The 15,632-nt window shown below is 26.4% G+C and overlaps 1 protein-coding gene across 8 annotated transcripts in view; it reads left to right on the top strand.

The window, feature by feature from the left end:
- tau (microtubule-associated protein tau) overlaps positions 1 to 15,632 on the top strand; it is a 63,253-nt gene that overhangs the window by 26,161 nt on the left and 21,460 nt on the right. For 6 of the 8 annotated variants that reach the window (XM_086910175.1, XM_086910169.1, XM_031918092.2 and 3 more), the window contains exons 1-2: positions 871 to 998; positions 15,189 to 15,329. The exons of 1 other annotated variant lie outside the window; for it this stretch is intronic. In XM_086910175.1, coding sequence (XP_086766301.1) covers positions 15,252 to 15,329 — 78 coding nt within the window. In that variant the 5' untranslated portion in view covers positions 871 to 998; positions 15,189 to 15,251. Of the gene's footprint in view, positions 1 to 863; positions 999 to 15,188; positions 15,330 to 15,632 lie in introns of those variants that run through there. One more of the 8 variants, XM_086910177.1, reaches the window with a different exon arrangement.

Here is a 15,632-nt window from a genome sequence, read left to right as displayed (position 1 = left end):
AAAATAAATTATTTGAAAATAAATCATTTCTAAAAACAAATTTAAATGAATTTATCACAAATAACAATTTAAAAATAATTATTATTTCGAGTAATATTATTTATTATTTGATAAATAATATATATTAATTTGGATTATGTTCTTTATTTGGTTAATCATAAATATTTGAGATAAGACAAATATTAAATCAAAGAAGTAATTATTTGAGAAATTAATATGTATTTTTTAGTGGAAAATTTGTTTCTGATTGAAAATGATTTTCAGAATATGAATAGTAATTATAATAATCGTAATATAATAATGCTAATCAAAAGCAATAATATAGTAAACATTTGATGTTTTACCCAAAAAACTATTTATTTTCATCGAAATGAAATCATTCATTTCATAATATATTAAACAAATCATTTACTTGTATATAAATATTTATTTTTCATATAAAATACTTTATAAATTAATTAAAAATTTAAAAACATTCAGATTTATTCTCAAGATAATATAATTTTAAAATTCACATAACCATTATTTCAAACAAATCTATTTCATTCGAATATTCCTTTTCAAATAAAAGATATCCAATCCTAATCATCCCTACCTATCGACCGATCAAATTCCACCAATCATCCCCTCTAAAATCTTTTCTGACTGAAAGCACAAGAAAGTAACTACTATCACTAACTATCGCGTGTGTGAAAGAAGAAAAAAAAGCAGTCCAATGGTACATAATTTATCGATAGATTGTTTCGTAAAAGCTCGACCGACTGGGTGGGTTATCGAGTGAGCTGGTTAGGTTAGGTTGTCTCGTCGGGCGTCGAGGCGCAGGAGCAGTGCACATCAGGACAAACGGACCGACGTGGGACGAGGGACGGACGTACCTTGTCGAGGAAGGACTTCCAGGTCTTTAAACGGGCTAGTTTCTCGTGAGACACTGATCGACGGACAACTCTGGAACTGTATTCGACAAACTGCTTCTAAACCACTCTAAATTCTCTAATCAGGTAAGAGACACGCTGTTATCCAAGCACGAATAGCATCCAAGCAGCATCATACGTGATTGGTCAATCCTTGACCACATAGGATCCTGGACTGTCTTTCGTGTTGTCATTGGGAAAAATCGAATGAACGACTCGGAATATATAACCTTGCTTCTTATTTTTCTTTTAGAATTCGTATAATATGATTTAGATTTATTTTAAACGTAGCATACGTGACTGGTCAGTTCTGGATAACGTAGTATTCTGGATTGTCTTTTGTGTCGTCATTGAGCGATCATCGAACGATTCGAAATATATAACTTTGCCTTATTTTTATTTTCTATTTCTATTTCTAATTTGTGTACTATTGATTTGAAATCGTTTTAAACATTGTTCACGTAGCATACATAGTTGACCAATTCTGGATTGTATAGAATCCTCGATTCGTGTCATCAAAAAAATAGAATATACGATTCAGAATATAAAATTTTTCTTATTTTATTCGAGACTCGGGTATTGTGGTTTGGAATTTATTTTGAGCGTGGATATTTTAGGATTGGATAGAAATTATGTCTGTGTCATATGATTCTGACGCTATACATACGATGCCTCGCGGAAGAGTCTAGATTCTGTGACCTGTATTCGCAGTAGATAAGTCTGGAGGATCCTAAGATGGTTTTTTTGTATCATCTTTTAGATTAAGGAGTCAAAATTATTAATTTTTTAAGAAATAATTGATATTTATTTTAATCTTTGTAATAATATTCAAGTATCCTTGTAATTTATATAGAATTAAAAATTTGTTATTTGTAGCATTTGCTATCGATTATATTCCACGTCATTAGAAAATTATTAGAATCAGAAATTGAATAATTATGACTGTTGACGTAAAGATTTTTATTGGAAAAAATCCCTCTTATAAGGAATATTATAGCTATGGCATCGATGAATAGCACTGCTTATGCAATTCGTAGCTCAAGCAACTCGATAATTTGTTTTTAAATGGTTTCAGCCGATTCAAATTATTAGTGCAATCACCCGCAATAGTAATTGGAGGCAAACATCCATAGGCGTATAGAATACTTGCACAATAACTAGTTATACACTTAAATGTGCACTCTTCATCTAGTTCAATTCTTTCAGTATGATATTTTATTTAATTATTATATCAAATTTATTTGTCCTTTCTCATCTTCGAATCGATTAATATAATTTCTAATAATTCTTGACTGTCAATATTTTTCGTTTCATTATTTAGTAGTATTGTGTACGAATAAAATAGCAATAGGATGATAAATATAATATTGAGCGACTAAAATGTAGCGCTTGATGACCATACGAGGAAAACACGATGAGTCATATTTTATATTTTTTTCAGAAAAACAATTTTAAAGCTTAAAAAACTGTCAATCGATATCATATTTGTCAAAGAAGAATATTTTCGATTTGGAATTAAGTAATTGTTTCGTAAATTTTAAATCGTTATCTTTAAAATTCTTTTGATTGTTTAATAAAGTTTTATAAATTTATTGTTTTTTTCTCTATTTTTTAAAAATTTTAGATAAAAAGTTGTCGTACTTTTTTTTTAAATTTGTAATGAAATTTCATTGATTATTAACTTTTTCTTGTTTATATAAAATTTAAAAAAAATCATTTATCATTCTCTTAATTTTTAGTATTTTCTTAATTTTTTGAAATTTAATAAATTTATTTTTTTAATTTTTGATAATGTTTATCACTTTGATATAAAATTGTTATAAAATTGTCTTTGTATGTAATTTATTTAATCGTTTTATCATTAAAACTTGTCCCTGAATTTTATTCCATGACAAATAAAAAATTCGTGCATTTTGCAAAAATAAAAATAACATATATAAAATGAAACTTATTTATAATTCCATGTTCGATCTCTGACGTGATTCTAATTCACAATTCTAAATATGTAACGATACGACTACCTTGAGAATGATAGAAGTTAAATTGATTCCAACCCTTCTAATGAATAATTCTATTTTATATTTATGTATGCATGCATTAAAATATTTCCATTTCTATAAACAAATACTGTTTGAAAATAGTATTTCATTTTATTTCATAAATCAAATTAGTATTTTGGAAATATTATTTTGTTTAATATCTAAATTATAGGCAAATATTATTTACTATCAAATAAAAAAAAGATTTCAATAAAATATTAAAATTTAAAATACTTCTTATTATATTATTATTTTTTTTATATTCAATAAAATAACATTTATGTGACTTTCTATTAAAATATATATTTGAAATGGTCTTTCTTTATATAAATACTATTTCAAAGAAAAATTAAATAAAAACATTTATTTCTATTTATATATTATTGTGTATAAAGTGACAAATTCCATAAATCCATAAAAACATTTAAAAATAAATAACCACCAATATATCTCAATAATAATTATTATATTATTACATATTATATTTATTATATTACATGTCAAAACTTGAAGATTAATGCTTAAAGTTGGATCAATACATTAAATTATTTTATCAATTATCTTGTTATGAAGAATTAAATTGTATATTGTAATAAATTTCAACATTAAATTCAAATACTTTGATATAAATATTTAAAATTCAATATAAATTCAATAACATGTAAAAAATTAATATCATAATATGATATATTTCGAAAAAAAAATGTTTTAATTAAAGAAACAAAGAAATGTTTTGTTGAATTGTTTGCTACAATATTATATTTTAATATTTTTAACCTTGCTTTTCAATGGCCAAGAATACATAAATTTGTTGACTCAAATTTTTTTTAATATTATTTTCAATAAAGCTATTAAAAACTCTTATATTAATACAAATAATCTATTTTACAAAAAAACTATTTTTTCTAATTTAAAAATAAATAAATAAATAAACAAAAATTAAAAATCATTCAAAAATCAATCATATTCTTCCATCATGATTCATATTCAATTTAAATAGAAAAATAGATTCGAAATATCAGAGAGATGAAAGCCTTTGTACAAAATTTACACGTTTCTCGCAGTAAGAACAAAAACATATGCGCATTTCTGATTCGTCGAATCTCCATCGAGGCACTCGCTCGATAGTACAATATCGTGAAAGGACCTTTGAAGAGTTGTGCCTATGCTCGAGCACAGAATTCGAGGTGTCGATCGTCGATTGATTGATATCGACTGTACCACCTATCCTGTTGGCACTTAAATCGCTTTTAATCTCGGTTTTCTAACGTGACTTTCGAAATTCCTTTTCGGATATTTTAAATTATCGTCACGAATAGACGATTCTATATCATGAAACGTAAAAATCCCTTTCTTTTTATTTAACAAATGAATGTATCGTTTAATTAGAAAATTATCTTATTATGAGAATCTATACATATTGGATTATATCAAAAATTCTTTTCGTTTCTTATTGGACAAATCTGTATTTTTTTTTTTTTTTAAATGTTTACACGGTTCATTTCATTATTTTATCATTTATCTTTTACACAATTTTGTATAAAATATTCCAATGTCGAGTCATGCCTTTAATTCAATAAATTAGGTTATATCGTTTCCTATTAAACAGGTCTGTATTTTTTTTCTAGAATTTTCATGATTTAAATTTTCATTTTGTATTTACAATACATTTTATACCTTCCACTCTATTTTTTTAAAATGATTTTGACTCGTTTGCAAAATATTAGAAAAAATTTTTTTACAAAAAAACTTCTGTTCGAAACATTCTTTTATAAATAATTTACGTATAAATTCAAGTGGTTTAGAGTTAAATCACTCGTCTTTGTATGAGATAAAATAATATTCATACTTGTTTCATTACAACAAAAATGCAAATTGAAATTCAGGCTGAAACGTGAAACTCGTATCTTATTGGCGTAGAACTCGCGACCATGGTAAATAGGTTAGCATCCAGGAAGCGTTGATGTGTTCGATAAGCACACCATGTGACAATTGTACATCAACATTGGTGACTCAAAGATGCTGTCGTAAGATAAAAACAACATCACCTGTACACACGGGTGATTCGCCTGTTGTTATCAGTCGTTACCCTCGATCCGTCTTTTCGTTTTGTCCGCAACGAGAGTCGTAAATAATCCGAGTGCACGCAAGACGCGTCTAGCAGAAAGTAAAGGCTTTGACTCGTTCTTCGAGATTTTTGTTGATGAAATCGAAATTGAAATGCAATGTGAGTGATTATTGGAGATATTTGGAGAATGGAAATTGAAATAATTGTTGATAGATATCCGTAGAATCGAATTGTGATTGTTAATAAATATTCATAGAATCGAAATAGAAGTGAGGTTAGGTGAACAATTGTTAATTGGTATTCGTAGAATCCAAATCGAAATGCGATATTTATGATTTTAGGCAGAAGATTTATAAAATTGAATTCAATAAATACAGTATTTGAGATTTTTGCCGTGGGATTCATCGAAATTGAATGTAATATTGTTAATAAATAATTTATGTCGATGAATAACAAAAGAACATCAATTGAAGTGAATGTAATTTGAAGTGATTAAATAATTTTTATTCGAAAAATATATAATACAGAATTTTATAAATACAATTCAGCGTTTTTAACTATAAAATGTATATAATAGAAATATCAAGTAGTATATGTAAACCATATCCTCTATGAAAGTTTTAAAACACTTTTACAATTGGAATTTATATTTATATTTTAAAGATTATTGACAATTTTTATATTTTTCTTTTTTATTAGAATGATTTTGAAATTTTACTTTATTTTATTTTACACAAATAGCATTGAAATTTAACTTAATCTAACCTAACCTGATCAATTCTAAATATATGAGAAATCAAGAAAATTTTATCGTTTCGTTTATGATAGAAAAATAAAATGATAGATATAATAAAGTAAGAAAGCATTTTATGAAACTTTTATGTAATTCTATTCTACGGACAATCGCAAATGATGGTTATGACTTAAAATTGGATACGTGATAGATAACATTTGTATGTTTCTCTGCATTTCTACTGCATTCGATTCGACAGCAAATTCACGAAATTTCAAGTTGATTGTCACGAGAATTTCTCGTTAAATCCATGTTCTCTTAACTTTCTTCTTTTTAATTTATAAATAACACTTCTTAATATAAATAATCATCTCGAAAATTATAAAAATAGAGGGAAAAAAAGATTTTTCATTTTTCGACAAATTAAATCGAAATTACAACACTCGTAGTTTCTCTGCATATTAAATTACAAATAATTGTAATTTTAATTAATAATAAAATTTGTACATTTCTTTTTTTTTTCACGGTTAAAAAATAAAAAGAATAAGCATAAGTTGAAAGTTCAAATACTTTTTCCATACAATATACAATATCTTAAATATTTCCTTCGATGATATAACACGATTGCAAAAGTTGCAAAAGTTTTAACGTGTTATATTCATTCGTTGACCTAAATAAAATAATGTTAGCATCGGTGTGTCGATCCTAGATGATAAAAAAATAACTAAAATTAACGTGTCCTCGTGCTATAATTATTAGATAATTGTCCATCATTGATGTTTCAACATGAAAAATGAAAAATTCATAATTGCAATTCAACCAACGGAGTTTCTAACAAAATTTCCACGCATCGTTTGAATTTATTTTCAGACGATTACAAATGTCTAGGTCTAAAACTGTTGCTTGAAACATCGAAATTCATAGAGAAGAATCTTCTTAAAATATGAAACACTGCCAAGATCTCCTTATTATCTCCTATAATCTGTTCATTGGAGATTTGAATATCTTCTTCTTCTTTTTTTTTTTTTTTCATTTTAATTTTATCGACTAACTGATTGCTCAATTGATTCGTTCAAGTAATGATTGAATTTATATAACATTTTTGAAAGATGATTGTATTTGTGTCGAGAAAATTTGGAAACAAAATGACTATTGAATTCACCAATCATTATATTGAAATTATGAAAAATAATAGATGATTGTACGTGTATTAAGAAACTATTAAATTCAATTTCATCTAAGTTTATCTAATAAAAAATATTAGATAGAGATGCTAGAATATAAAAAAAGACGAGAGTTGGCTAGAATCTAATTATTATATAATTTATCTACGGACAAAAACTTGAATTTTTTGCAGCTAGTTGATTGCTTGAATTGGTTCACTCATTTAAGTCGTTGACAAATTCCTATTCCTTAAGTCTCAAGCTTGAAATAGCTACCGCCTACATTTTAATCATTTGACAATTTCTATTTATCTTTCACTACATTTATAAAAAAGAAAAAAAGTTGTTCTAAAAATATTAATTGAAACAGTGTATGGAAAATTCTAGTTAGATTGTTTGAAAATTTTACTTGTCGATTGCACGATTAATTGAATTACTAAAATCTTATTAAGCAATTATTCGTTAATTGAACGATGATCACATGACCATATGTGAGCTGATTGGATTCCATTGTCTTTCGATCTATTAATTTTTAAATAATTTTTAAATAAAGTGTAGTACACGTTGCTCTTGATGGTAATTTTGCAAAAATTAAAAAAGAAAATATTCGAATCTCGATAATTTAAAGAAGATATTTTTAATTTAGAAAACATTTGAATTTAATTCTTTTGAAACAAAAGGTGTATCTCAACTCAAAACTATTGCTGGTCTCTAAGGCTAATGTGTGATGATTGACCTACTTACTTGGACAGTCAAGGAAATGATTAATCAGTGAAACATTCGTATTCATGAAGATGATGATCTTAAATACACAGAAATGTTGTGCATTCTGTAAGCTGCGAATATTTTTATTAAAATTTACAAGAAAGTAAAATTGTGAAGAAAAATTTTTGAAATAAGTAAAAACATTTATTTTCTTGAGTGATAAAATATCTTGCACATAAATTTCTCTTTCGAGAAATAATTATATATAGTTAGAAGCAATATGTAAGATATAAATATTTAAATAAATTACAAGAAAATAATATTTTATTAAGCAATATATCTAACATCAAGCAATTTCAATTCTATTTTTATATATATTTATTGATTATATAATAAAATAAATATTCTATTTACATTCTAATTCAAGTATAAATATTTACTTATATTTTAAACATTTAAATGAAATAATTATTTTTTTATTTTTAATTTTATTCTAGTATTTTTTTTATTTTTTTTAACTTATTTTTCGAAAAAATAATTAACTAACAATCTTAACGTAACTTTTTAGAAAAGTACAATGACTTATTGTTAGATAAGAAACTTCCAGAAAAATCCACTTAACAATATTAATATTCAAGATATTCAGAATTCCTTCATTTACTTAAGTGATAAAAATGATCTCACACGAGGTGATAATTACAATTATAATTAAATTTGTTTAATGAATATTTTGAATTATAATTATAAACTAACATGAAACAGTCGAATCTTTATTTAAACCATTCATTCCTTTTCTAACAATATTTAATGTCAAATTGGACACATTATGTTTAAAATAAAAATAAGAAATGAATAAAAAGTATAATTAATTCGAATAGAGAATAATTGAGTTTTTATATATTTTATGTAAGAAAAAGATATAATAAAATAATTTATCTTTCGAAATTATTTGATATTAAATAAAAGAAGAAAATTACTACGAGTAAAATAAGATTGTTATCCAAATAATTATTCACAAATTAATAACACAATTAGATCCAACTCGTTTATCTGTCCTTTGTCTTTACTTACAAATCGAAACTTATTTATAACAAATGTCAATAACAGATTGCAATATTGCTCGAAGAAAATTACTTAAAATAAATAAATAAATAAATAAGATACAACAAATTTCAACTTTTAATTTCTTTTGTAAATAAAACAGTAGAAGAAATTACTATAAATATGTGCACACAAATTAAGAATATCATCCAAATAATTATCCATAATAAATTGTTTATTCATCGAAAATCGTTTGTGACAAACGATAATAATAATAATAATAACAATCTCATCAAACGCGTTATTATTCGAGCGAAAATTACTCGAACGTTAATATTCAAAGAAGAAGAAGAAGAAGAAAAAATTATTCGATTCAAATAATTTACGTGCTCATTCCTCGATTTTATTTCTACATCAGATGTTAACTCGAGTCGAATTCAATGGCCACTAGTTCAGGGTTAAGTTGATAGTGCGAAAATGGCGAAGCCTTCCTCAAGCGGGTAGAACGCTACGAAATCTTGTTAATGGGCCGTGTGACGAGTCGTCACGAAGGTGTCGCCAATTTTTTCATGACGCACTCATTAACAAGTTAACTTAACCGTGTTACAACGATGTGCATATGACACGTGTCTATATAGAGTCGAACATGCTCACCGGGTCGGATCAATAACTTCAGGAATGGGCACTTGGGCAAGAGTTGTACAGACACGCTGTGTATGACCTGTTTCTCGGTCTCCCTAGAAAATGGGAACGGAAGACGATCATCCTCCAAAAGATGCAGAGTTTGAAGTTTGAAGTGTTACTACGATTTTAATTTTTGTCTTGGTTTTCAATAGATAAGAGTTTTATAAATGACAAAATTTTGTTTATTTATTCGATATAATTTGATTGACTTTTAAACGAGCAGTGGATAAAATTTCGATGAGGAACAAATACACTTCATAAAGTTTGTACAAATAATTTACGTTTAGAATTAATTATCTCGGTGTTTTGAATTGACGAAGAAAGGAACATTGAATGATCAAACTGAATAAAAGTAGGAGACGTAGAAATATTTGAAATAACGTGTTATTTTCCTTTTATAATTATTTGAAATAATGTTTCAAATAACTTTTTACGCATGTTTTGTGAAAGTTTCTATAACATAAATTCTGTTTATGTATGCTTTTAGAAATTGTAAAATAATTCGTTATATTGTTGCATCAAGACAGGAAACGTATATTGTGATAATAGAAAAGAAATCTTAAGTTTATTCTAGCACTTAAAATTTTATAAGAATGTACAATTTACAATAGGATGAAGGAAGGAACATTGTTGTGAGAATCAGGGCAATCATGATGAAGCATGTAAGTAGGTTAAGTTAGATAAAAATTTAACTAGACTTGAATTTAAAAGGAAGATTTTATTGAATAAAGGAAATTAACACGTATGATTACATATTTCTATTAATACAGTTAGATAAAAATAAAAGTAAACTTAATTCCATGTAATTTTTTTCTTTCCTGTAGAAATCGTTATGAGAAAGATATTAAACAAATATTATTTAGAAGTTCATTAATTATTTTCTTTTAATTAAAAGAATAAATTTATAAATTAACAAGCAGTCAATGATTTATAGATATATTTTCTTGTATTGTTTTAAAAAATATGAAATTACTATTTTATCTATTTAATGATGTAATAAAGAGAATATGATCTTTTATTAGAATGAAGGGCGCTGGAAGAAAAATTTGAAAAATTAAAAATTTTTACCTAATATTTCTTATTAAAATTTTACAATTTAATTTTATTTCCCGTTGGAATTGATTTCAATATCAATGAAGAATATAAAATATCATAATGATAAATTAAAATCAATAGAGAATATTTCTTATATAATAATAAATTTCTGAAATAATGAATTATATTAAAATATTAAAGTAATTTTATTTATAAAAAAAATATCAAAATTATCTCCAAATCTAAATTCTTTTATTTATTGATTTAAATTAAACAAAATTCCTTGCTTTAAAGCTCGTGTTAAAAACGAGCTCTCATTATTATTTTATCAGAATTATCGAAAAAAGAATTACCATTTTAAAATTTCTTAAATCGATTGAGGTAAAAAAAATTTCCTTTCCTCATCGTCATTAATCTTGGCCACTTTTTTTCTTAATTAAAAACGAGAGTGACAAACAATAAAAAAAATATATATATATAGTTGCCCTTAATACAACAAGGTTATCCTACAAATCGCAAAAGAGTAATTACTATACGATTAAATGAGTTTAATTAATGTTTTCGAAAGGTGTAGTTATTCCTGACCATCAGATAGCTCGATCACGTGTTCACCGAAATGAAGTTCACACGAAAGTTCTGTCTTCTATAGATTTCAGAGAATTCGAAGGGAGGTCGCGTAAAATAAATTGAAGAATCGTAGGCGATATCCTCTCGAGAGTTTGAGAAGTAACGAAAAAAAAAAAAAAAAAAAAAAAGAAAAAAAGGAAAGGTCAGTAGATGCTTTAAACGATAAATATGTCTGGAGGTTACCAGAAGGTTAGAGATTATATTAGTGATGTAAGAAACGAGCGACCACGATACATTGCCCTCATATTTTAATCAAATGGAGACGTTACATTAACTTGGACACGTTATATTAAACCCAGAAAAAGAGCTCGGACGTTGTCTGAATTCTCTTTTATTTAACGAAGAACTTTCACGAAGAAATTTAATTGATAATGGAGATTTGTTGAAAGTCAACAAATTTTCATAATAAATGTATGTTAGATGAATGAACTTTTACACAATATAACTACTTTATCCGCGTGTCTGAAGAATCTGAAAAGGAAAATGAGTTAACTGCAATAGGTGAATACGACTTTTAATACATCAACATTTTATCTACAACATTATAATAACGATTCCCATTTATTTTATCTTATTTATGTTTATTTAAATTAATTATTACATATTTTTTAATCAAATTGTAAATTTAAAAATTGAAAATTGTAATTTTTCTAATACTGGATAGAGATGAATATTTTAAATTAATTTTATCAATTATTTTAACTGTAAATAATATATATATATATAATATAAATTTATAAAATTATTGTATGGTAATATCTCTTTGTAAATGATAAAATTTATTAGAAAAATTATTTTGTTAACGCTAATTTACTCACTTTTAATTACAGAGACTGATTAATCGAATTAAATTCGTTTCTGATTTTCACGCTCGTGGTATGAGTCAGAAAAGAAACAAACATTTTGACACACGAGAGATGTATGATCTTGAAGGAAGTACTCCATTAGGGTAATCAGTCAAACAAGGAATGCGTTGTTCTAATTTAATCTTTCACACGAAATCGTTATGGTTTCGTGATATCTACATAAATGTATTTGCCCAAGGTCAACCATTGCCAACGTAGAAATGTGATTCTACTTCCATGGATAGAATGGTTGCGTGCATTCCCTACAAACATTTTCACCTTTTTCTCTTCTTCTTTATTTTTTGTTTTGCTCTCCAATGAAACTTTCACGCCTGAAAAATATACTCAGTTAACAACTTCGAGCAACATTTGAAAGTAATTTCACGTTTTGCAATTAACGACCTGGTTAAATATTTCATGGTATTTTATATAACGTTAATTAAGGTTATAATATGCTCAACGAGCAATTTTATTATTAATTATTGCTTAATTTATAATTTTACACAAAAAATATGCGAGTAATTATTTTGAAAATGATAAATTTTCGTGGAGTTTGTTATATTTAGATATATGATAATTCTGAATTTTGAAGAAAAATTTATCAATTATGCATTTATTCGTCTATATTTATAATGAATAAAAATTCGTTTATACAATCGATGTATTTGTACATCATAATAATATAGTTTTATTAATTTGTATATTTTAGGCAATTATTAAAAGCGATTCTTGCAACATGATTCGAATATTTTATCAAGATGAAATAAGAAACTAAATAAAGTCGTCAATACAAATGAAATTGCACGCACAATATTAATAAGTGTATTTTCTTTTATTTAATAACTTTAAAAATAATGAAAAAGATAAAAAAATATATCGTGTCACGCATATCATTCATAAAATAAAATATAAATTATAGGTACAATTTTCTGAATAAGAAAACATATTCGTATATTTTAAAAGTTATAATTACAATAAAAAATAAAATAATAATTCGATTTGTCATATATTCAAGCCATGTCACATTATTGGTTTTCGTTAATTACGAACAAAGAATCAAAGAATCAAAAACTCGAATTCATTTATAATCAGCACGTTCACAAATAATTCACAATAACAATAAAAGTGGCACTAATAAAATACACGAAATGTAAGTTGAGAGGCTAAAATGCTGTAATCACGTTATCAGTTAGCAAATAGTATGTATTAGGCACGATTATAGCATTGTACGTAATTTCCAATTGAACAGTTGTTGCACGCACTATACGTAAGTATCAACAGATAGAAATAACAATCGAGCAAATTGCACTTAAGTATCGTTGAATTATTCACAGGAAAGTAGTTTGAATTTTTAACAACTTGATCTTCCAACACGTTGCCATTTCTGTAAACGTATCATCAAATGTGTAGTATCTTCCAAAAATGCTTAATACACTGTTATTACGTATCATAGATAAATTTATTGCTACGAATAAACTAGAATTCTACGCTGTAAATCGTTATAACGTAAATAAATAAGTAGATAATCGATAAAAATATTTTTTTCGTCTTTTTAAATATAAAAAATATTTCTTCTCAATGATCAAAATTTAAAGATAATCGAAAATTTGTTTGAATAATTTATCTATCGATAATAAAATAGCAATCTTTAGATTGCGAATTTTTATGCAAATATATTAAATATGTTTCGTACATTTTATATAAATGAAGTAATAATAAATACAGAGTGTTCAAAAAATGAAAAATACAGTGATTCCAAACACAAATTTACACAAATTTAATTTATTCTAATCTTCGATATCATAATCTTGTCCTCCATAGCTCTTAAAAGCCTTGCAATCACGCAAAGTAACTAATGAAACTTAAATTTTTCATGAGAAAAAGTAAGAGAAGGAATTAAAAATTTCATCCTTAAAACCCACCCAAAAAATATACAAGAAATTTTACCAATGAAATTACTTTTTGTTTCATTCCAATATCTCGATTGGTTACCGAGATACGAGGATTCAAAGTGTTCGTAATGTTTAAGACGGTTATGAATGAGCCCACGACCCACTAACTTATATTATTTCTCTATGTACATTACATGCTTACATTTAAGAATCGTGTGTGTCACTCGTCGTCGTGCCTTGGGATTGGTCAGTTGCGACCAGGTGCGAGCGAGAGGGCGCGAAAACAGTGACGAGGACGGAGATAGTAAACGATTAAAAATTATCCTTTTCTTTACACGATGATATCTCGGGAACCGGAAGTCGTATCGAGATAAAAAAAAATGCGTTTTAAAGAGGAAGGTTCTACGCTTCTAATGATCGTTCACTCGTTGACCGGATGTTACTATGTTCGAAGTTATAGCGGTTCAAAGTTTTTCTAATTTTTAATAAAGTTTGATCAGCTTGAAGGTACATGGTTAAGAATTACTCTTTTCTTCAGAAAATGATATCTCGGGAACCAGAAGTCGTATCAGTGTAAATGAAAATGTGTTTTAAAGAGTAAGGTTCCACGCTTCTAACGATCTCTCATTCGTTGAGAAGAAGTTGTTACTATCTTTGGAGTTATAGCGCTTTAGAGTTTTTCCTAATTTTAATGAAGTTTGATCGAATTTTAAGATAAATTATGAGGTGAATATATTTATCTATCAAAATATTTGCTTATAACTATGATTTTATTAATCATTCATTTCATCTTAATTCCAACTTAATTATGCTGAAGGATTATGAGTTTTCTAAAATAAAAGATCTTCAAATTGTAATCTCCTTTTGTTTTTTGTTGAATTTGAAGATTAAATTTTGCTTGCCTATAGAGATACATATTCTCATCAACATTTAATAGTGTCTTCGAATTTTTAAACAACAACTGAACATTCTGTATTTACTTATCACTTATTCAATTAAAAATCAATATGTCTGAATAAAAATTATTCTCTAAATAATAAACAAATATCAAACTGTGTTTCGTACAATAATAAATATAAATTGAACACGTTGTATAAAAAATTATTAAATAAAAACGCATACACGTTCAAATTTTAAATGGATCGAACGAGGGAAAGGATTATACAGTCTTCCAAAGTTTTGGAAGAATGCCGAGCGAAGCTCTAAAGCCAATTACCAAAACCGGTGGAAAAGTAGTTCCATTAATAAATGGTCTCGTTTATTAAACAAGCTTCTCCAACCATCGTATTGCATTCGAATGCGATGAATCACGCATCAAGAGTAGAGAATCTTTCATTCAATATTTCATATTCCACAACGTAGACTGGTTTAGGATTATCGGCACCCACGTAGAGTTGTACGATCTTTTTGATGGCAATGACCACCAGTCGTTACGTACGCAACAGGTTTATGGAGAGAGATATCATCTCGTCAGAGAATCGTCCGGTCTGCTTAAACTCTCTAATAATATGAACGAAGTGAGAATGGATTCGCAAGAAACCACGAGCAACGCGGCCGAATCTCCCTCGAACCGCGAATTAAATGTGGTAAGCTATCATTTTACAAATCATCGTTAAGGTTTATCGAAACTTTAATCCATCATGGATTGATTTCTGATACCTGGACATGAATCCAATAAATTCTTCTTTTTTACTTTTCTTCATCATTTTATGCTTATATTCTTTCACTAATTTATTTTATTGAAAGAAGAAACTGTCAAAGATTACATTAAATTTATTAGAATAAATAACGAATAAATAATTTTTATCAGAAATAGTATTTATTAGTCAGTGGAAAAATTTAAATGTACTGGAAATGTATGAAGATCTCATAAATGTAACGTACATACA

The sequence above is a fragment of the Apis florea genome, unplaced genomic scaffold (assembly GCF_048593485.1).
Source record: "Apis florea isolate Af1SG1 unplaced genomic scaffold, ASM4859348v1 contig_1789_pilon, whole genome shotgun sequence".
Classification (NCBI taxonomy): domain Eukaryota; kingdom Metazoa; phylum Arthropoda; class Insecta; order Hymenoptera; family Apidae; genus Apis; species Apis florea.
The sequence above is the reverse complement of the archived record's forward strand: the minus strand, read 5'-3'. Positions and strand labels throughout refer to the sequence as shown.